At 48.7% G+C, this 21,314-nt stretch overlaps 7 protein-coding genes across 7 annotated transcripts; 3 read left to right on the forward strand and 4 right to left on the reverse strand.

Moving 5' to 3' along the window:
• Positions 1–1,567: 1,567 nt before the first annotated feature.
• On the forward strand, positions 1,568–3,730 carry acuF (phosphoenolpyruvate carboxykinase PCK1; the record flags this gene model as incomplete). The annotated part of the gene is made up of 4 exons (XM_001819343.3): positions 1,568–1,617; positions 1,753–1,828; positions 1,885–2,085; positions 2,387–3,730. The coding sequence occupies 4 exons, from the start codon at positions 1,568–1,570 to the stop codon at positions 3,728–3,730; spliced, it is 1,671 nt and encodes a 556-aa protein (XP_001819395.3).
• A 4,073-nt stretch (positions 3,731–7,803) lies between these two features.
• Positions 7,804–8,818, forward strand: AO090003000175 (putative mitochondrial dicarboxylate carrier protein; the record flags this gene model as incomplete). The annotated part of the gene is made up of 2 exons (XM_001819344.3): positions 7,804–8,699; positions 8,770–8,818. The coding sequence occupies 2 exons, from the start codon at positions 7,804–7,806 to the stop codon at positions 8,816–8,818; spliced, it is 945 nt and encodes a 314-aa protein (XP_001819396.1).
• Positions 8,819–9,533: 715 nt separating this feature from the next.
• On the reverse strand, positions 9,534–9,947 carry AO090003000176 (SUMO ligase MMS21; the record flags this gene model as incomplete). Its single annotated transcript, XM_023234767.1, has 1 exon — positions 9,534–9,947. The coding sequence occupies one exon, from the start codon at positions 9,945–9,947 to the stop codon at positions 9,534–9,536; it is 414 nt and encodes a 137-aa protein (XP_023089857.1).
• A 1,657-nt stretch (positions 9,948–11,604) lies between these two features.
• abd1 (mRNA (guanine-N7)-methyltransferase) lies at positions 11,605–13,908 on the reverse strand (the record flags this gene model as incomplete). The annotated part of the gene is made up of 4 exons (XM_023234768.1): positions 11,605–11,639; positions 11,688–11,854; positions 11,909–13,150; positions 13,844–13,908. 4 exons carry the CDS (start codon positions 13,906–13,908, stop codon positions 11,605–11,607), a joined length of 1,509 nt encoding a protein of 502 aa, XP_023089858.1.
• A 701-nt stretch (positions 13,909–14,609) lies between these two features.
• Positions 14,610–15,290, reverse strand: AO090003000178 (uncharacterized protein; the record flags this gene model as incomplete). The annotated part of the gene is made up of 1 exon (XM_023234769.1): positions 14,610–15,290. One exon carries the CDS (start codon positions 15,288–15,290, stop codon positions 14,610–14,612), a length of 681 nt encoding a protein of 226 aa, XP_023089859.1.
• A 261-nt stretch (positions 15,291–15,551) lies between these two features.
• AO090003000179 (uncharacterized protein) lies at positions 15,552–16,109 on the reverse strand (the record flags this gene model as incomplete). The annotated part of the gene is made up of 1 exon (XM_001819347.3): positions 15,552–16,109. The coding sequence occupies one exon, from the start codon at positions 16,107–16,109 to the stop codon at positions 15,552–15,554; it is 558 nt and encodes a 185-aa protein (XP_001819399.3).
• Positions 16,110–16,767: 658 nt separating this feature from the next.
• Positions 16,768–18,336, forward strand: cox15 (cytochrome c oxidase assembly protein cox15; the record flags this gene model as incomplete). The annotated part of the gene is made up of 2 exons (XM_001819349.3): positions 16,768–17,165; positions 17,223–18,336. The coding sequence occupies 2 exons, from the start codon at positions 16,768–16,770 to the stop codon at positions 18,334–18,336; spliced, it is 1,512 nt and encodes a 503-aa protein (XP_001819401.1).
• Between the last annotated feature and the right edge of the window lie 2,978 nt (positions 18,337–21,314).

Here is a 21,314-nt window from a genome sequence, read left to right on the forward strand (position 1 = left end):
ATGTGTCCTTTGTAGGTATACACCGTCATTGGGTCGACACTGGTAAATTCTTGGCCGAAAAGCGCTTATCACTTGACGTCGCGTGGGAAATGACCAGGGCCGCCTGACCAGTACGTAGTGTCTCGGAAAATTTTGGGGGGAACTCGGAAGTTCCTAGGCGATCAGGTTTTCATGTGCTTTTTTCGTGGGTAATATTACTGTTACGCAGAGCCTCTCCCAGGAACTCATTCCTGGCATATGGGTCCGCGATAGATTTTGAATCCTGCAAAGTTCATACCCGATAATATCTGGAAAACGGGTAATATCGTCATGCTAGGGGCAAGTATTTTACTATGGTATTCAAACAAATTTTCACCTAGACAACTGCCTACTTTCCTCTCCTTCTGAGCGAAAACCGCGGCAATATCTTCTGCCCACTTCGTGACGTTGGATTGAAAATCAGACAGAGGGACGACCTCTGATTGGTCTGTGACGGTTAGCCTCGGGAACCGAATGACTAACAGCATGCCTAAAGGAGGAAAGCGTCATTGAAATGATGAACGGGAACCCGAGACTTCAGCCGGGGTTTCGTCATGAGCACGTCTCTTTTGGCTAGGATGAAGTGATTATTGGTTTCTATTGATTGTTACCCTAAAGAGGGGCTAAAGATAGGCACTCTCTGGGGGCGATACTGCGCCACCTGGGCATTTCGACATTGTCGTTACTCTTCTAGAGCGTTTGCTTTCACCCATGTGGTCTCGAGCTCCCCCGGTCCGGCAGCAAAAGGTCTAGCCGAAAATGTTCTCCCCGCAATTTGGGTCTTGGCCGCTTGAACCAAACAAAATAGAACAAAAAGAGTAGACTGAGATCATTCAACGTCACCACTTTGCTGACTTTTCCCTCTGCCCGCATAAACCCTGGAGACTGATTGATCGAATTCTTTGTAGAAAAAGTAAATACAGAGGGAACATACTTTGGGGATTGTGTAATGGCAAACGAATGTAAGACATAAATAATTGGTAGGCAAGCTGTCGTTTGCAGCGGTACTTTCAGCCTGTCCTAAACATAGTTTGCATTCCTGCGCCTGGGCACCCACACCCACGCACTAAAACTCATTTACACCTGCATTTTGCTCCTGCATGAGACATTTCTTGACTGGATACCATCCGCGCGTTATCATAATCCAGAGACACACCCCTTTATTTTCATTCCGAAAATCGCATTTTCTTGCTTCTAGTTGGTGCACCCGACCGGTTTTCCCGGAACCACTTCGTGCCTACATCTGGGGTTCGGAACAAGTCGGAGAACCCACAAGAGGCATTTTACACACTCCAGAGTCCACGGTTACCAACGCTGCCTCAGCCCGGTCTTCAGCCCCGACATCTCCCGTCAAACTGTGGAGAAGCATATCGGAGTCGAAGACTGAAACGCCTTCTGGACTTACTTTGCTGTGATCATGGCTCCTGCTGAAAACATTAATATACCCCGTGCTTCCCCAGTAGAACCAGGTCCTCTCTACACAGATTTCTTCCAACAACAAGTCGCAAAGCAGCGCAACAATAACTATCACTCCACATCATTAAGAAACATGGTTGCCACATCTGTGAATCGCACTGCTCTGCACCCTGGTGGTGTCCAGTATGTCTTTCCTTTTTTCTTCGTTCACCATCCTATATCTTGACCAGGTCGGACCGGCCTACCTTAGGCCTCTGACCTCCCTCCACCCACTATTCTTTACTAGTATAGGAGTCGTGGCTAACATCCACCAACTAGGCCTGGCAAGGGTCACACTGAGCTGGAGGAAGAGCTTCACGAGCACGCTCACATTGATTACGAGCGTGTCGCTATTGTATGATGCCCGATTCAAGCTATACAACCAAAGGATCTATCGCTAACGCTCAATAGATCGCTAACCCTGCCGTCCCTGCTCTTTACGAAGATGCTCTTGTCTATGAGACTGGTACTGCTATCACATCGTCAGGTGCTCTGACTGCATACTCTGGTGCCAAAACTGGTCGTTCCCCTTCGGATAAGCGTATCGTGAAGGAGGAATCTTCTGAGCAGGATATTTGGTGGGGACCCGTTAACAAGCCTATGACTCCCGATGTAAGTTGTATTCCCATTTGATGCGCGCATATATCGCGCATCTTGCCCCTTGCTTTGTCCTAGTGCAGATCGCGGGTGCTTTGCGTGGCCAAGCTTTCTTGGGATGTGGAGATAGGAATGCTGCGAGACAAACTAAAATACCTCAATGATCTTATGAGGCATTTTATGCATGTCGTGTGGCGGTCTAATACTCCGGCCCTTGCTTGTGTCATTCTTGCGCGCTTGTTGCGCTGGCTACATGCACCTGTCACAATATATGACGTCATCCGTATAGGGCTGATTAGCTAATCCGCTTTGACAGGTCTGGCGTATCAACCGTGAGCGTGCTGTCGACTACCTCAACACCCGCAACCGTATCTATGTCATTGATGGTTTCGCCGGCTGGGATGAGAGATACCGCATCAGCGTCCGTGTTGTCTGCGCTCGTGCCTACCATGCCCTCTTCATGAGGAACATGCTTATCCGCCCTTCCCAAGAGGAGCTCAAGCACTTCCACCCCGACTATGTCATCTACAACGCCGGTTCTTTCCCTGCCAACCGTTTCACTGAGGGTATGACCTCTGCTACCTCCGTCGCCATCAACTTTGCCGAGAAGGAAATGGTTATCCTGGGTACCGAGTATGCTGGAGAGATGAAGAAGGGTGTTTTCACCGTCCTGTTCTACGAGATGCCCGTCAAGCACAACGTCCTGACCCTCCACTCTTCTGCCAACGAGGGTAAGAATGGTGATGTTACCGTTTTCTTCGGTCTTTCCGGAACTGGCAAGACTACTCTTTCTGCCGACCCTAACCGTGCCCTGATTGGTGACGACGAGCACTGCTGGACCGACCGTGGTGTCTTCAACATTGAGGGTGGTTGCTACGCCAAGTGCATTGGTCTCTCCGCCGAGAAGGAGCCCGATATTTTCAACGCCATCCGCTTCGGATCCGTCCTCGAGAACGTTGTTTTCGACCCCATCAGCCGTGTTGTCAACTACGATGACTCGACTTTGACTGAGAACACCCGCTGTGCTTACCCCATTGAGTACATCGATAACGCCAAGATTCCTTGCATCTCTGACAAGCACCCTACAAACATCATCCTCCTCACTTGTGACGCTCGCGGTGTCCTTCCTCCGATCTCGAAGCTTACTACCGAGCAGACCATGTTCCACTTCATCTCTGGTTACACCTCCAAGATGGCCGGTACTGAGGACGGTGTGACTGAGCCCCAGGCCACTTTCTCCTCTTGCTTCGCCCAGCCTTTCTTGGCTCTCCACCCCATGCGCTACGCTACCATGCTGGCTGAGAAGATCTCGCAGCACAAGGCCAATGCTTGGTTGCTCAACACCGGCTGGGTTGGCGCTGGCGCCACCACTGGCGGTAAGCGTTGCCCTCTCAAGTACACCCGTGCCATCTTGGACGCCATCCACAGCGGCGAGTTGGCCAACGCCGAGTACGAGGTCTACGATGTTTTCAACCTTCACGTGCCCAAGAGCTGCCCCAACGTTCCCTCTGAGCTTCTGAACCCCAAGAACAGCTGGACTGCATCCACCAGCTTCAAGGACGAGGTCAACAAGCTCGCCAAGCTGTTCAACGAGAACTTCACCAAGTACGCCGACCAGGCAACAAAGGAGGTCATCGAGGCTGGCCCAGTCGTGGCATAAAATGTTTGCGATTTTCTGCTTGATTTCCTTTGTCAACTGATTCCCTTTTGCTTTTCTATATTGCATGGCGTGTCGCGTTCTATTCTTTGGGTCATTTAAAAAAGCTTGGCAAGACAAGCTGGGTCATACCATATCGCATTCCGTTCGGTAATATCTTTTCTTTATGATCGAATATAGGCTTGGCTATTCAGACTGGTCAATAGTGCCTGTGAAATACAATGGAATGAAGTTTTACTAGACTTTTCTTCAACATATGTATGGGTACCTTTCCTCGTAGCTCTTTTCCACCGTCTTTCCTCTTTGCCGCCTTTACGGAAGGGGATCAACTGTCAGCCTAACAACTCTCGAGTGATCTAAAGATAAAATTTTATACGACTCCCTTACCGATTCTCCCGCCCCCCCGTGTACATTTCTTTCTTCCATTCCATTTGCTTTCGTTCAGCTATAAGGATATCCATGATAAGAAACGTACAGAGCACCTATACCTGGAATGATCTACAATCATCCGAACATCGCATATTATTGGGAGCATCAGCAAGCATTTTAAGGGGAATTCGTCACATTCCATAAGTCCAACCGTATCATTGGTGGGGTTCCGCAGTGCAACTCATGTAAAAATACCTACATCGCTCACTATGTGGAGCAACCAAGCGAGGAATATATTCAGCATATATTCCTACTTTATCCATGCCGTCAATTTGATATGGACCAACAATCCAGGGATGCCTTACCAGTGCTCTTCCACCAAAAGTAAAAGACCTTTTCCTACTGCATACATCGATTCAGTGCTTAGAAAGATTCAGAGAAATGTTCACTTCCTGCAGGATGACAATGAACTGTCCTTCCAATGCACATTGGCTAACTGGAGACAAGTAACCCCGGCGTTGTACTTTTATGATCCTCTGAGAGGATGATAGTTGGTAGTTATATATCCTTCGAATGAAGTACCTTCGTATACTGATGATAGGTGATTCTGATACAGAGTAACATTGGCCTGATTTATATTTATGAGGTTAGAGAGTATATTCTGCGAAAGGGATTTGACGTATGGTAGACTTAGGTCCTGATTGTCCGCATATTTTCCACGATAGCCAAGGTACCTATCAAGTAGTTTAAGTAGTGGATTGCCGTAATGCACTTCCGCAATCTCTGGGAAATGGGAGAGATCTTCCACAGAAAGCGTATATATCTTGTTTGGCAGCAGATACTCCCGGAGACCATCTGAAGAGTTGCATCTGTCCAAAGTTTTAAAAGCACGGTGATGAATTCTTCATGTATTGTCCTCATTTTAGGGCTCCTATATGGCAGTATTACCATGAGACTCAGGACCCAATCCATATTTAACCCACTCATTCCCATAAGACCAAACTTTACGATCGTAATACACGATTTAGAAAAGACTAGCGTACAGCTTCAACATGAGACCCCAAAGAAACCCACAAAATACCTACGACCGTAATCAACCAACAATGGCTTTATGATAACCAACGTGATAAACCTCCGATATACATAGCGAGAATCGGCAATTCTATGATTTGCTAGAGCCCTAGCTCCCCACAAGGTTTAGTTGACAGTTCGATAGGCATCCACGATAAGAGCTCCGGATACTCTATCGGCACACTGACCTCGTAGCTAAGCGGGTGGAGACAACTCATTACCGATCTTCCACCCTTTCCTTCCCGCTTCCCGTCCAGCTTCCGCCTGGGACTCCCGGTTCTGGCCCGAGTAAGGACTCAGAGGACCCTGACCATGATGAGTCGTGCTTGGCAGTCCGACAACCTATGCCGTTGGGTATCTCTTTGCCGGAATGTTTTCCGCGGCCATGGCTCCGTGGGTTTGTTGGGGGTTGATCATTTAGAATTGGACAGGGCTGACTGTATCTTGGACTGTTGAGGTTTGGATGGGATTTTTTATTAGTGTTTACTGATAGAATGTGTCGACTTGTATCTGCATAGCCTGGCCACGTGAACGATATTTTCCGATCTCGTACAGCCCACAATACAGGAGTCGATCCTTTGTCATCTGGCGGTTTAGCAACCGTTGGCCAATAGAAAGTGGTCCTCTTACCCAGTCGTATATGATATCAGGGGAAGTAATTCGATTGGACATTGGCAGATATACATAGTACTACACTTCCTGTTTGTAGAGTACCAGTCTATCTAATCAGGCAGTGCATGTATGTATTTACAGACCGTACAATGGGCTCATTTATGTGATTTACTGATGAAGACTTTTTAAGAAGGCTGGATGCCCGCACTGTGGTATGCAACGTAGTTGTCACTAACCCCTAATAAGTATCCCATCTGTACCGGAGAACAGTTGTCCGGATTCTTGTGCCGTGTAATATATCGCCCTTTGGCTGACTCGTAAAGGTATCTAGTCCTATTTAATCAATTTTCTTTCTACTTGCCTTAAGCTGTATAGTAAGTGCCGGTTATCGGGCCCCGGGTATCCCTCGGCGGAAAGGACTGATGTGGGTGAATGGAGGCACGGCTATGCTTTCAATTGTTGTTGCGATGTATACTAATGAAATGGCGAAATCAAACAGAATAACGATATACAAACGGTCTTTGAAATAGACCACAAACAGGTCTAAGACACATGTGCCACCCCTACAAATCCCGGACACTCCCATTTGGATAGATTCATGCCTCAGTAATTGCTATCCTCCGATTGGGCCCCGGGTTGTCACCCGAGCCAGCGCGGCGGAAGAGAATTACTCAGTCATACAGTCGATCTTACCACTTAGTATCTATATCCTCGGGTACATCTAGCTCGGGCGGGTGGACTGGTATTTGTTTGAAGATCACCTGTGAATACGCACCTACGTACATGGATTGATTGTACATTTGATTTGTTCAACTTCTATGCGATTGTAGAATGTATAGATCAATACCTGGATTCTCTATATAGTTAGTATCGAATCGAGAAATGCTTCTTGGTCTTCGTGCAAACACATATTCTCATCAGGTATCGGAAAATAGGTCGTCGGGTTAGCACTAGTCCTTCCCCGGGTGGAGCCAATACGGTAATATTACGAACACCCCACTCACATAGAATGTGACATGCAGTGGAGCTTGTACTAGTATTCAATGATTACGATTAGGGATCGAGTGAATATCCTTTTCCTGAGAAAGAGGGGAATTGTCGTCATTTCACTATCCCAGAACATAATACCAAAATAAAAACTTCAGGCCTGAATATCTGGTTCAAAAAGAGTATGCGATTCAGCGACGAAATCATTCCCGGAGTCTTAGCAACATGAATGTTCCCCGCATTCGTGACGGCATGATGCAGTAGTACCACAGTTTCAGGTTAATCCTTACTCTAGAGCTTTGCTTAGTACTATGATGTGTATGGAGAGGTACCAGAGGGACCGGAGACATGCTTAGATTGTGGGGACCTCCTTAGGCATCATCCAGCGAAGATCGCTACGTGAGAAACTACTACTGACTTGCTAGTAAGCTTTGTTTCGACTCTCTAATGTATGACCGTTCGTCTTGACCGTGCCTGGTTCGGAAATAAGGTCGGTTCCTGGTTCATGCTTTCCTCGTTATATTTTACTCAAAAAACCTTATAACCCGAGAATCTCCTCTTGGGACAGAACCAAACTTCTTGACTGACTGACTGTACATGTGCTGTCCAATCCCCGCAGTGTCACGCTTCATCATCTGACTGGCTACCAGAACTCACTTCACTGTTTCCTTCTATTTCAGTCGATCTCTTCTCTTTCCCCTCACTTCCTCTCCCTGCTTTTTCTCGTCCACGTCGGACTCTATTTTCGTATCTTCTTCTGTTACTCCTCTTCCCCTCTTTTCGTCTGTCTCGCGTAGTATCCGCTATATACTACCGTATCCTTCGCTGGTAAGCTTCACCAATTCTTTTTCTCCCCACCGTCATACATCTCCAGTCGCACTTGCATAACGTCTCCTGATTTCCTCTACCATCGGTTAGTGGATGGTCACACATGCTCTGCTCTCATTGCTATTACCGTCATCTGCTCAAATTTGCGCCCGGCACTGCGACGGTGTGCTGACTTTCCAGGCTTATTGTAATTCCTGTTTGTGATCAAAATGGCTTCTCCAACTACCAAAGAATCTCAGGCCGCGATGGACTTTCTACATCACCCCTACACCCGTGCGGCCCTTCCTTTCATTAACGGTGGCCTGGCGGGAATGACAGCGACCACCGTCATTCAGCCAATTGACATGATCAAGGTGCGCCTTCAGTTGGCAGGGGAGGGTGTACGAACTGGCCCTCGCCCGACCGCGTTCGGCGTTGCCCGCGACATCATTGCCGGCGGAAAGATCCTTGATCTCTATACTGGTCTGTCGGCAGGCTTACTCCGCCAGGCCGTTTACACTACTGCCCGCCTGGGTTTCTTCGATACTTTCAGCAAAACGCTCAATAAGCGCGCCGAAGCCGCAAATAGGAAGATCACTTTCGCGGAGCGCGCCGGTGCGGGCCTTACCGCTGGTGGAATTGCTGCTATGATTGGTAATCCCGCTGACTTGGCCCTCGTACGCATGCAGTCAGACGGCCTGAAGCCCCTAGAGGCGCGAGCAAACTACCGTTCGGTGGTGGATGCACTCTTCCGCATTTCGAAGAATGAGGGCATCCCGGCCTTGTGGGCAGGAGCTTTGCCAACCGTCGTGCGGGCTATGGCTCTCAATGTTGGTCAATTGACTTTCTTCGCTGAGTCTAAGGCTCAGCTGAAGGCTCACACGTCCCTGTCGGCTCAAAACCAGACCTTTGCTGCTTCCGCTATCGCTGGTTTCTTCGCCAGCTTCCTTTCTTTACCCTTCGACTTCATCAAAACTCGTCTGCAGAAGCAACAGAAAGACCCTAAGACCGGCCAGGTGCCGTACAAGGGTGTGTTGGATTGCGCTCGCAAAGTTGCCAAGGATGAGGGTTGGTTGAGGTTTTACCGCGGATTCGGGACGTACTATGTGCGGATCGCACCCCATGCGTTAGTCTCCCCACTCCCCACGCCGTTTTTTTCTTAAGTGCTTATCACTAACCCCACGGACCCACTTTAGGATGGTCACGCTTATCGTGGCTGATTATCTCAACCTCATTACCAAGTAAACGAGTCAACATTCATTAAGCGGACGACAGTTCAACAGTCTCTTGGTGTAGAGAAAGAAGCGTGTTGAGTTTCGCTCGAATGTCTCGACTTTAATAACTGAGTGACTGGTCTCTCTCGCTATCGGACCTGTGGACGTTTACTTCCTTTTCACCCTCCGGGAACTGCCGCGTCCAGAATACAAAATGCGACCGCAGCAGAATCACCCAGTTCTAGTGATTCTAAAGCTCCGTGTTGATAGAATAGCCCACGACTTGTTGTTCAGCTTAAATGTTTTAGCCAACTGTCTATCGGACATGCATCGAGGATATCAGCACATTGTTGAGAAGAAATGTGTCTGTCCCATGACGACTTCGAGGCAATCGCCCCCTGGAAAATACCCCTGTTAGTGCGTTTTTAATCTTTTTTCCTTCGTATTTTTTCTTCTTTTCTGATGTTGGTACTGTTTACTGCGGGCGCACTGGAGTTTTACTTGGTTCTCTGTTCCCTCATGACAAGCTTCGTGGCACATATGGAAATCATGGCTTATGCTCCAGCTTTCGGGACGGCTGTTGTATGTACTCCAGGAGACATTTATGGTTGCCAGGCATGGTTGAGTACGGATCAATCAGTTAAATCAATACTCAGAAGAGGTTTGTTCAATAACAAGCTAGAATAATTCCAACGCCGTCCGGTTTCTAGTGAATTTACAGAAATAATATTCGAAATAATCATCAACTAATCATCATCGACAGGAGCTGTGCTCATCTCCTGTTTGATTCGTACATGATCTTGGCTGCTGGAACTTTCCTTATTCTGCCTATCATCCTCATCCGATGTCTCATCCGAATCCACATCCATCTCATTTGCGTCCTCGGCCCCATCATCGTCAACAAGAGTGATCCCACTTTTCCTCGCCCCAGACCGTCTCCTCCGCGCCCCGTCGGACAACTCATCTTCTTCCGCTTCCCGTCTCAACGCTGCTTCGTGTCTGCGTACCCTCCTAACCAAAACAGGATCCGGCCGGAGATCAGCCGCAGTCAGGACGACTGAGCACACCGGACACTTGACGGAGCGAACACGACGCGCGCTGCGGCCGGCGGCTCCCGCCGGTTGGGGCGCGGGAACAGTCGTCGAACTATGCGCAATCATATCTTCAATCGCTTCGCGTTCAAAGCTATGCGGACATTTGGAACTTGTCACAGGGTCCCGGAAGTAAAGTAAAGTAAGAGGGCACTTGAGCGATATGCGCTCGCTCTCGATGGCGATCTCATCTGAGTCCGCCGGGGAAGGAGATCTCCGACGACGCGTGCGCCGGGCCGAAGAATCGGCCAATTGCGCCGAACCCGTAGTTGGATCTTCCAGATGTGAGAACCACGTCGATGCATGCGGTAGTGGAGGAATATCTTCGCCGGGGTGTTTCGCTTCGTGTATAATCCGATAGAACCCAATGTAGGCGTTATTGGACGAGTATCTGGTGTATAAACGTCCCAATCAGCCTCATCATCAATCAACTCACCAAAAGCAAAAAAGAACAACAACAACAAAAAAAAACCCCCCATACATACCTCTCCGTCAAAGAAAGCTTATCCCAATCCGCATAGTTCTCCCCAAGTAACTTATCCAACCTCCTCGACGGCGGCACACTTTCCTCCCCCCTTTCCTCCTCCGCTTCCTCATAATCTCCATCCTCCTCGTCATCATCACCATCTTCCTCCCCACCCCGCCGTCTAGTCGTCCTCCTCGTACTCCTCGTACTCCTCCCAAAACTACTCTCCTGCTCAACCTCCCTCTCAATCGTCCCAAGAACCCCAACCAACCCATCAACCCTAACCTCCCCATCAATCGTCCCCCGCATCTGCCCCTCCAAACGTTCCGTAGCACCCTCAACCCTCTCCTCCAACTCCCTCAGCCTCTCCTCCCAATCATCCGTATCCCCCTGCTGCCGCGCCCCATTCTCCTCCCCCTCATTAAAATTCTTCCTCTCCCCCCTCCGCTCCTTCAACCGCTGCAACCGTACCCGCGCATCAGTAAGCCGCTCATTAACCTCCCCAGCCGAATCGGTGAGTTTCTCCTCCGCGTGCTGAAGATGCGTCTTCAATGGTCGCAGCGAGTTCGATTTAAGGAGTGATAAGAGCTTGATTTGGGCTGCGCTGTGGAGGGGTGCGATTGGCGCTTCGTAGGCTGGGAGTGGGGGGGTTGTGGCTCGGGGTCTTTGGCTTTGGCGTTGGGCGCTGCTTGGGTGTCGTGATCTGTGTTGGGAGGAACTGGGGGTTGGGGTTGGAGTGGTCATTGCTTTTCTATTTTCCTCTTGATTTGATTCTTTGGTCGTTGTGGTGCTGGTTGTGGTGGGTGGTTTTGGGGGGGTTGTTGGTAGGTGGGTTTCTGGTGAGTTTTGTTGCGCACTTGGATTTGGTATATGGGCGATGTGCGACTTGGTATTTTCGAGGTGAATTGGAGAGCGAGGACTTTTGTCCTGCTGTTTTTGGTGGAAGAATTAGTATTGGAGTATGGGTTCGTTGATAAGAGATCATACGCGACGCGACGGCGCTAGGCCCGTTTAGGTTATACATATTTCTGGCCGGGCTTATAGGCAGAGAGGTTAAAGGTTACGGTTACTTAACGGTAGTACAGTACAATTGGATTTATTATTATTATATATGCCATCAGATTGGCCTAGGCTTATTGTGGAATGTATGGTACATAGCAACTGAGCTATTTCTTAATTGACATGTACAATATGCGCCCAAGAACTTTAGAGAAAGATTGGGTGAATAGATGGTCAAAAAAGTATACATATCTAGGAAAGCTAGACCTTGTAGAAGCAGAATGCGTGGTAGAAACCTGTCCATGTTAGCAAGCAGATCGTTTCTGACCATGATGAATACTCACTAGCTGCCTCCTTCTCTTCTTCGGTCATGAGCAGGGCGCCAGTGTTTCGATCTCTAACACCCATGCGTTCACTTAGGGGTCCCAGCTCTTGATCGTCTTTCTCGTCTTTCCAGACTTCCAGGAACGGTTTCCGATACTGGAGCTCGAGGTTGTAATCCTCCGTTAATCTAGGACAGTCAGTCGATTGTACCGTGATAGGCGGACCGGCAGACAAAACTTACGCTCGAAAAGCTTCCCATGGCACAACATACTCGGGGATTTCCTCTACAGCCTCTTCCATGAAATAGCTGTACTTCCATCCGAAAGGAGGTCGGAAGATTCCATCTTCAGGTGTATCGCCCGAAAATCGAACTCTGTAGATCGAATTGCCCCATTCAATCTTGTTATCGTCCTCTTCAACCTCACCGTCCTCGGGCTCTGCCTCCTCCTTTTTCGCTGCAGTCTCACGTTCCTTTCGCTTCGCGTTCATCTCCGCCACTCGTGCACTGATGATGTCCGAATTGGGGCAAACTCCCAAGAATCGGCCACCCTTCTTCAGACACCCAGCTACATTGCGCAGCATCTGTCTTGCTTTCTCCTCGCTTTCAAATGCGTAATGAATTGTGAACATAGAAGCTACCACATCGAAACCACCGCCGCCCCAGCGTGAACTCATCACCGATCCACCTGGCCCGGCATTGGGGTCAATACCTACTTGCTGAACAATAGGGACATCCCCCAGATACTCCCCAAAGCAATCCTTAGGAGCGAATTCAGCATGGAAGAGAGGCCCACGTCGCCCCCGTGGGCCACGCCCAGTCCGCATACCATTGTAACGCTCGCGCGCTTGGACGATAGAAACCTCGGCTGGATCGAGGCCAACATAGAGGTCCACTGGTTGAGGAGCTAGTTGCCATTTGCCCAAATCACCCCCCTTACCACACCCCAGATCTACAACTAAAAGACGTTTATCCTCCATGGGGGGTGGGGCGGTTTCATCCGCCCAGTCCTTGGTGCCAATGGACCTAGCCACGAACTCCTCATCCGGTGAGAACTTCTGAATGAGGGTACTCTTGATCCAGTTGTTGAAGCTTCGTAGGCCTTTAATCTTACTCTCGGTCTTTCGCCACTCTCTTCCGCGCTGGGGCACAGCATTGTAGTGGTGACGGACAATGTCAGTCACCCCACGGTTCTGAGAAAATCGCATAGCTTCCTCTTGCTGGGAACGCTCTCTTTCTTCCTGTCTCCGACGTAGAGTTTCGCGATCTACCAAGCCCATCCGGGCACCACCACCAGGACGCTTGCGCTTGCGCGCCTGCGCGTCGGGCGATGGAGAGCGCGGTGGAGCGAGCGGTGAGGGAGATCTGTTTGATGATTCATTGCGATTGTGCTGCTGCGCCGTCTCGTTCATGTCGCGACGAGCGTAAGCTGATGGGGGTGTTCTGCCGCGCTTTCGTAGTTGTTGATGTCGTTCCTGGAGACGCCTGCGCTTGGAATACCCAGGTCTTGGTTCCTCCTGTACAGCCTGCTACTTCATTAGTTTCTGATTCGTTATCGTATATCTGTTGTGTTCTGGCTAGCTACCGTAGGGGAGGCAAGAGCTCCGTTGTGAGCCTCGGTAGACTCTGGGGCTGGACTGGCAGCTTGTGGGCTAGACATTTTGGCGTTTCTAGGTGATGTATATGCGTCTGATAATTTCGATGGCTTCTGCCCTGTTTTCTCGGATTCTATTGAAGGTGGAGGTGGACCGCGAGGAATTTGTTCTTGATGAGCGGACGTCGTGTGTCGCACCGCGGACTGCGTCGTCGGGGAAGGTCCGCCGAGAACCTGATGATAATGCCGGTCCGATTAGCAAGGGGGCTTGGGCTTATATGAAGTGAATCACAAAAGCTCGGAAAAGTGAGTTAAATTTTTCTCTGGAAAAAAAAGTCCGAAGTTGAAATCATATATCGGCATGCAAATGCTCTGCGGATGGACATAAACTAGGCGGGCATTGAGAAATTCCAAAAAGGCAAGGAAATGGTCTTCACAAGACATAGCACAGGACACTTACCGAAGGAAAAGACTCTTGCGCCGGTGGATTATCTAGAGTCGAAAGGGATTGAGCAGATTGGGGTTGCGTTGGGGGTATTGCCGATGATTGCTGAGCCTCCCATGAGTCCCGTGCAGGATCATACATACTGCTGCTCTTGCCCTTGCCTCCGCCTTCCGCACCCTGCGCTTGCGGGTTCTCATCAGCCATGACGCGCGGTTCGGGTAGTTGTTATTCTTCGACACTTTAGAAAATTCATGACTGATGAGTGAAACTTGTCTAAATGAAGAGTGAAAGGAACAGCTCACGAAGATACACCCTTTCCTGGACCTGGTTATGGTTATGTCTGCGTTGCGCAAACCGGATGTCCTTTGACCGCATCCGGGAGTCGATCATCTCGAGTACATCATTGTCTTCTTTGTTCACTGTGGCAGTGTCACCGTGAAGTGACTGTCGAAGGAAAGGTAGCGTTATATCTGCGTTGTATATTGGCTCATTTTTGCCCAACATTCAAATACCAAAACGGGGGCTGGCGAAACCCTATGATTATATTCTACGGGAATGAAGCAAAAGAGACATCATTCTACGTGTTTCAACTTACATCATGGAGTAACAGGCTTAATGGTGTAACCATCAACTCTCCTTCACGTCTTTCTTCCGACTTCTATGACTTATTCCCAACTGACAACATACATCACTGTATGGAGGTTGTCAGGACACAGAGAGTCAGGACCGGCAGACTGGCACAATGGCTTAGCGCATTTTTATGCAAGATGTAATTGAGCAATAAAATAACTCGCTCTATGGTATGTTTAGGTACTGTACAAATAGACATTAACGCGTGATAACCAATGCCTGTAACGCCACGCTCGCATAACTAGAACAGACCCAAGAAACAATGAAGATCAAAATTATGGCGCAGTTGGTTTCTTTGGAGACTTGACATTTAGTACTTGTCTCATTCGTCGCAGCTTTGCCCACCATTCGCGGTCGCTAGCCTTTTTGGCTTCATTGTTTGCTTCGTCAACCGCTAGACCATCCGCAGAGGGAGTTTCGGAAACAGCACGGCTATCCACAGACACTGTGGATCTTATATGTCGGCGATGTTTCACTTTGAGCGCTTGAGCCAAGAGTTCCCATCCACTGCGCAGCTCGGCTGACTTCTCAGATGACTTTCCGGTACCGCTTTGAGCCTTGCCGCTGACCCATGGGCAGTACTCCATATGCTCGGTAGCAACGTCGAGTGCATCATAAACAGACACATCACCGTTGTTCTTCGGTTTGTACATCCAGAGTCCCAGGCGCCGGAAGCAGGCACCGCAGCCTGCCAAACCTGCCGCACCATCTGCGACGGAGTCCCACCCAAAGAAGGCAAGCGCAAAAGCCGTTCTATTAATCGAGATTCCTCGATTAGACGGACTTTGAACGGAAGCCAGTTGGTTTTCATCGACGCGTTGAGGGGTTTGAGGCACAGCTATTTCGGTATGCTCCTCAAGTCTCTCAAAATCATCTGGCAGTATCTTGATTATGGTCTCGAGGTCAAATGGCTCAGGGGTCTGGATGATTTCTTGAAATGGTAGCTGATCGGCCATCTTAGCGATGTTCAAATAGCGTGTCCGGAGACCAGAGATTGCTGTATCGGGGTTGGATAAGGCCAAGCGATGGATCGTAGCTATTGGGCGAGTCAGTCGGAAGTCTTACAGTTTGAATCGTGAGGACAAACCATCGCAGCCCTTGTTTCGCCATGGACAATTCTCGCCATGCCCTTGCACTAGAAGACTAGCATATTCTTCGACGAGTTTGGCGCCTATACCATAATTAGTTCGCTATGTTGACCATAGATTTGTGATTAATTAACGCAGTCGCAACTTACGAACTTCCTTCCTCTCCTGTACCTTTTCGCTATCATACCCATCTAACTCATCGAGCTCATCTGGTAGTTTGACGACAACGGAACCGCCACACCCTCCTACGCATGCCACTCGCGACACATCCGTACAGATCCAGCCACGCTTAGCCCATTCCAATTCGTTTATCGCCGATGGTTTCGGTGACCATCGATCAACCCGGCGAAATGTCTCCAGTCTTTCAAGAAAACGCTCGCGATCCCAGGGGACGTAACTCGGCCGCGAGGACGACGACACTGACGAATCTCGAGAACTTGAACGAGCAACCCTCAAAACTGTTTTCCGCACAGATGCAAGATCATTTCCATCCTGACGATCACTCAAGCGAGCCTTTTTCGCTGCCAGATCTGCGGAGATTCGTTCATTTGTATTTGCTGTTGTTGTTGTTGTCGCTGTAGTTGCGGCGGGGGTTGGTTTGGACGAGGATTCGGCGTTCGAAGGTTTCGTCAATGATTCTAGAACTCGATGAAACTTGCGCTTCTTAGTTTCCACGGCATACGACATATTCTTAGACGTGCGCGAGACGTCCTTTGTGGGTGAACAGAGAATGACCTTGAAGCTGTTATGTCGGTTGGCGATCCCATTCTAAGAGATGATCGGAGCTGACGGCGCTAAACCTGGATAGGCACTTATCTACTTGGTGCCTCAGGACAACAAATAGTATTAATTACTAGGTCAGTGAAACTGTTTTCGACATATTCCCTGCGGCAATCAACTCTCTCTATATAATGTCTGACGATGGTATTGTTAACTATTACGTCAATAAGTGTGTATATATGGTGTTTCAAATGAAGTTGGAGGCATTGATGGTTCGATTCATATATTTTTTCCTATAGTTATTTTTCCTATACGGAGTAGTTAAGGCACATATCTTCGGACGCAGCTCCTTTGCCAAATCAATTTGATAGAAAACTGCGTTGTTGAACCACAACAGCAGCTATAGGAGTGTAGTATGCATGCATTGTAGAAATAACGAACCATCTATGTTGCTATTGCATGAAAAAATGTCGGAATTATGGCTGGACGATGAAATCATGCCACCATGATTGGTTCGCGCCGCTCGGGGTCTCGGCCTCTCGTCTGTCCGCAACTTCCCGCATTTTATTTGTCTCGCAGGACCAAACAATTTCTCCAAACATCAATTGCTGCCATATCCCTAATTATGGCTTCCTTGGGGAGCTCCGTGTCCCTCATGCGGAGTTTTACTCCTCGACTGTCCAAGGAATTCTTCACATGTCGTCAATGTCTAGGGCGAAGCCAGAATTATGCGACGAAATCCACTTTCCGTAAGAATTTCGCTGTCTCGCCCTTTACTCAGAATACCAGCAAGCTCAATACGCCTGCTTCATTTCCAAAAACGAAAAGCGCAATTCCAAACATCTTCAGAAGGTCGGCCTCAGGCTCCGCGGCAGCGAATGCTGTTGAGGAAGGTGCTTCCAATGCAAAATCCAGCTTTCCTAAGGTCAGCGATAAGACGGTGGCATACTGGTTGCTTGGCAGTGCAGCTAGCGTTTTTGGCATTGTGGTCTTTGGTGGCCTCACCAGGTTGACAGAATCTGGGTGCGCTTTCCCCTAAAGAAGTATCGTGATAATAATACTGACGGCCAACTGGTATAGCCTGAGTATCACCGAATGGCGTCCCGTTACCGGATCTCTTCCCCCTATGAACGCAGAAGACTGGGAGTCTGAGTTCGCAAAGTATCGCGCATCTCCCGAATTTCAACTGTTGAACCCGCACATGACCCTCTCTGAGTTTAAGTCGATCTACTACATGGAATGGATTCACCGTCTTTGGGGCCGTTTTGTTGGTCTGTCGTTCGTGCTTCCCGCACTCTATTTCGTCGCTCGCAAAAAGGTTAGCAAGCCAATGGCACTGCGGCTCGGTGGTATTGCTGGCTTGATTGGTTTCCAAGGTTTTATCGGTTGGTGGATGGTCAAGTCCGGACTCAAGGATGATCTCTTTGCACCAGGCAGCCACCCCCGGGTGAGCCAGTACCGTTTGACGGCGCACCTTGGAGCTGCATTCGTCTGCTATGTTGCGATGCTTTGGAATGGTCTTGCTATACTCCGCTCACACCGTCTACTGGCTGATCCTGAGGCTGGCATCAAGTTGCTGGACTCGCTCCGTGACCCCAAACTCAAGATTTTCCGTCGCTCGGTTGCCGGTTTGGCTGCTCTGGTTTTCGTAACGGCCATGTCTGGTGCTCTAGTTGCTGGTCTGGATGCTGGTCTCATCTACAACGAGTTCCCCTTTATGGGCACAGGACTGGCTCCACCCAAGTCGGAGCTCTTCGACGAAAGGTATTCACGTCATGAGGATAGGTCTGACCTATGGTGGAGGAATATGCTTGAAAACCCGTCTCTTGTTCAACTTGATCATCGTATCTTGGCTATGACTACCTTCACTACCATTATGGCTTTGTGGGCTTACACTCGTCGGTCCCCTACCATGAAGCGACTTCTCCCACCTGCTGCTAAGAAGGGAGTGCACGGAGTTGTCGCCTTTGCATTCTGCCAGGTCGGCCTGGGTATCTCCACGCTGCTCTATCTTGTTCCCACCCCTCTTGCCTCTGCCCATCAAGCTGGAAGCTTGTTCCTTCTCACCTGGGTTCTGGTTTTGGGAAGCCGGGTCTGGCACCCGTCGAGGACTGCCAAGCTACTGCAGATGGCAGTCAAGGCCCGTGGCCAGGCAATTTCCAGTGCGACTGCTCATGGTCCTCGTAACCTTTGAGTGGGTTTTCACACCACTGAAAACGGGACAGGTTATTACTGGCCTAATCAGCCTCTTTCAAACACCATGATATACTAACGAATGTTTGGATCATTCTTGAATGTGTTATAATCTCTACTTTTATATTGTACAATAGAAAAACATGCATTGTATGGGATTTATCTATACATCTTCCGGTTAATAGCATCACTTACCCCTTACAGCAAGCAACTTCGCCCATTAGCTATTGCGACTGTAACTGACAATGGATACCAATCAACAAAGCGAGGAAGCTAGGACCCTAATACTTTGCATTGTTTTCTTGATGACAACGGTAAACCGGATCAACTCAGGATACCTGGCCAAGACTGGTATAGACGTAGACCCTCTCAACAGTGGTCTATAAGCTCAATCAGTCAATTGCCTCATGGTTGGTTCCTCGGTGCTAGCACGTACGAATATCCTGCGATCTGACTTTTTTTCTCTGCAGACCGTTTCGAACAGAGGGTGAAACTTAAATGGCGGGTTCCCTTTAGAGTCCCTTCACAAACACCAGACCTCATGATTCATGTAACCATTACTTTGCATGACCCAAGGATAGACAATGTGAGTCTCAAAATTCATAAAGATTTATCTTGCGTTACATCAACAACCCCGCTTCCGTCGCACGTTGGGCAAGCCCTTTGCGACTCGTTGTCTGTGGCAGGTGCTAGGCAGCACAATCTGAACACCAAGGATATGACGGTCGAGGCGAGAAAAATATAAATAAGAGCGAGGATGACGAAGCTTAGGAAAGGCGCAGCCTCCAGTGAGTCGATGATGAAATTGGCGAATGGGCGCACAAGTGTATCCAAGGATGTCACAGGTGCCATCATTCTGGTGGGAGGGAAGGTACGGGAGAATAACCTATCGATCAGAGAAACGGATTTGACAGAGAAGGCCATGGGTTATAAACTAACGATTAGTCAGTATTGAAATCCCTCTGCCTAAATAAGTCCTGTCCAACCAGTTTCAGTTCTTTAGGAAGTTATCCGATTTGCTTTTTACTTTAGTAACTTGGAGCCCCAATCACCGCCACCGCTACACTTTTTGAAAACTATGGCTAAATGGGAATAGATACATAGATTACAGGGAATGGCGAAGTAGGGGGTTTGCTCCGTCAATCATCTCAGGTGGTGAGCATTCGTTGTGTTTGTATGGAAAGTAACTAAAACCTTCGGGTGATCTTATAGGCACACTAGACAGTTCTATCGTTCCTCAGAGAAGATTAATTTGTCTCCCAAGACAATCAGGTACATCCGTTGGCGCGGTTGCTCAAACAAACATCACCTCCCTGGGCAGAGCTACCGTGGCCCTGGCAAGAGACACTGGATTTGTGCTCTGCATTGACCTCGGTGTTGCAGGAAGTCCATGTAGTAGAGAAGAAACCAGCTCGAACATGGTAGGTGGACCAGCTGATGCAGCAATTTGGTCCTCCCTGGGCCTCACAGCGGCTGAGAGGAGCCTTTCCAATATCAAGATCAAAGCAACACGTCGCCCCGGATAGACAAGACAGAATACCAGCACATTTTGACCAATTTATGGCGTGTCGCGAACTCAAGAGTGTATCTAGAGCCAGCTCGTTTCTCGATTGCGGTGGAGTTGCCTCCCAAGGCGGCTACAGATCGTTAACATCTTCGACCATGTCTGGATCATTTGCGTCGAACTTCTTGGCGTAGGCTGCCTTGTTAAAAAGACAGCCTTTTCCTCGTCAGTGTTTGCCGAGCTAGGGTCTAGAGCAGCGAGCCAGGCACGAGTCTCAGCCTCGTAACCGACGTATTCAACATCTACATCGAAGGGGCTCAAATCGCCCTCGAACTCAGGGAAAAGATCGGAAGCACGGTGTGTGACGATGATGTTTGGAGAGTCTGTAGAGACAATCGGACTTGCTAAAGTGCTCTGAAGCCATGCAAAGCCAAGGAGACTAGCAAGGATAACATTTGCATGTTGGTGAGAGTTTGCAAGTGAAAAGTGACGCGAGAAAACTTTTGACCCAATGGAATTCCGATTGTCGAGGAGGCAATTGTTATCAAAATGAGATGTGATGGCTATCTCCTACGAGGTGTATATCTTCGATTCTTATAAACTTCCCTGATTCCTCCTCGATGAAAAGTTTTCAATAAATGCATCTGCCTATTCCTAAAACACATACCCTGCGCCCCTGCTAGTACATGGAGAAATGTACCTGGAAAGCCAGCCGTGTCCAACTAATCTGAGTCCAGACACAGTTGTCTAAGACCCCAAGTGTCCCTATTTGGGAGCCTACTATATGATCCATGATGCTGGCCATAATCACAATTAGCGCCAGGACCCTGGTAAGGGGACCGACTCAACGATGCAACGTCGTGTTCACTTCCGCCGATGGCTCTAAGATAAACACTAGTTCTATTGAGCGGGCGACCTATTTCGTACTCTCCATAACTGATGGTAAGTCTTTGCGGTATTAGCTGGACCTCTTAGACAAGCATGTGCCAGAATCAGCTCTGGCTCCGACGAGGGCCTGAAACAAATGGGTTCATCAAGAGAGCCCTAGTGGGGAACTTAATCCACTATCCACTACGGAGTACTCCGTGGATACTTAAATCCAAGGTAGTCAGGCATGGGTCGGGCCGTCAATCTACCCGTCCGTTAGAATCTTCCTATCGCCAGTTATTAAATCTGAGTCCATTGCCTCAGCAGCCCATCCACGCTCTTTTCGCCATGTAATATTTGTATGGTATTGCTTTATAAAGGGTACATGCTCCTTGAGTTGGACGATGGACGACTAGATTTTTGATAAGAGACAGGTACTTATATATCTACATAGTAATAGAAAAGCCAAATTTACTTATGCATTTGGATCAAGTAATCTACGTAGCATGTCCATGCACCCTTTGTATGGCAATGCCATGTAAAAAGTACATGCAAGCAACGTATTGGAACTTTGGAAGACAGTATTAGCTATATTGGGCGTTGTATAA

Source organism: Aspergillus oryzae, chromosome 2 (assembly GCF_000184455.2).
Source record: "Aspergillus oryzae RIB40 DNA, chromosome 2".
Classification (NCBI taxonomy): Eukaryota; Fungi; Ascomycota; class Eurotiomycetes; order Eurotiales; family Aspergillaceae; genus Aspergillus; species Aspergillus oryzae.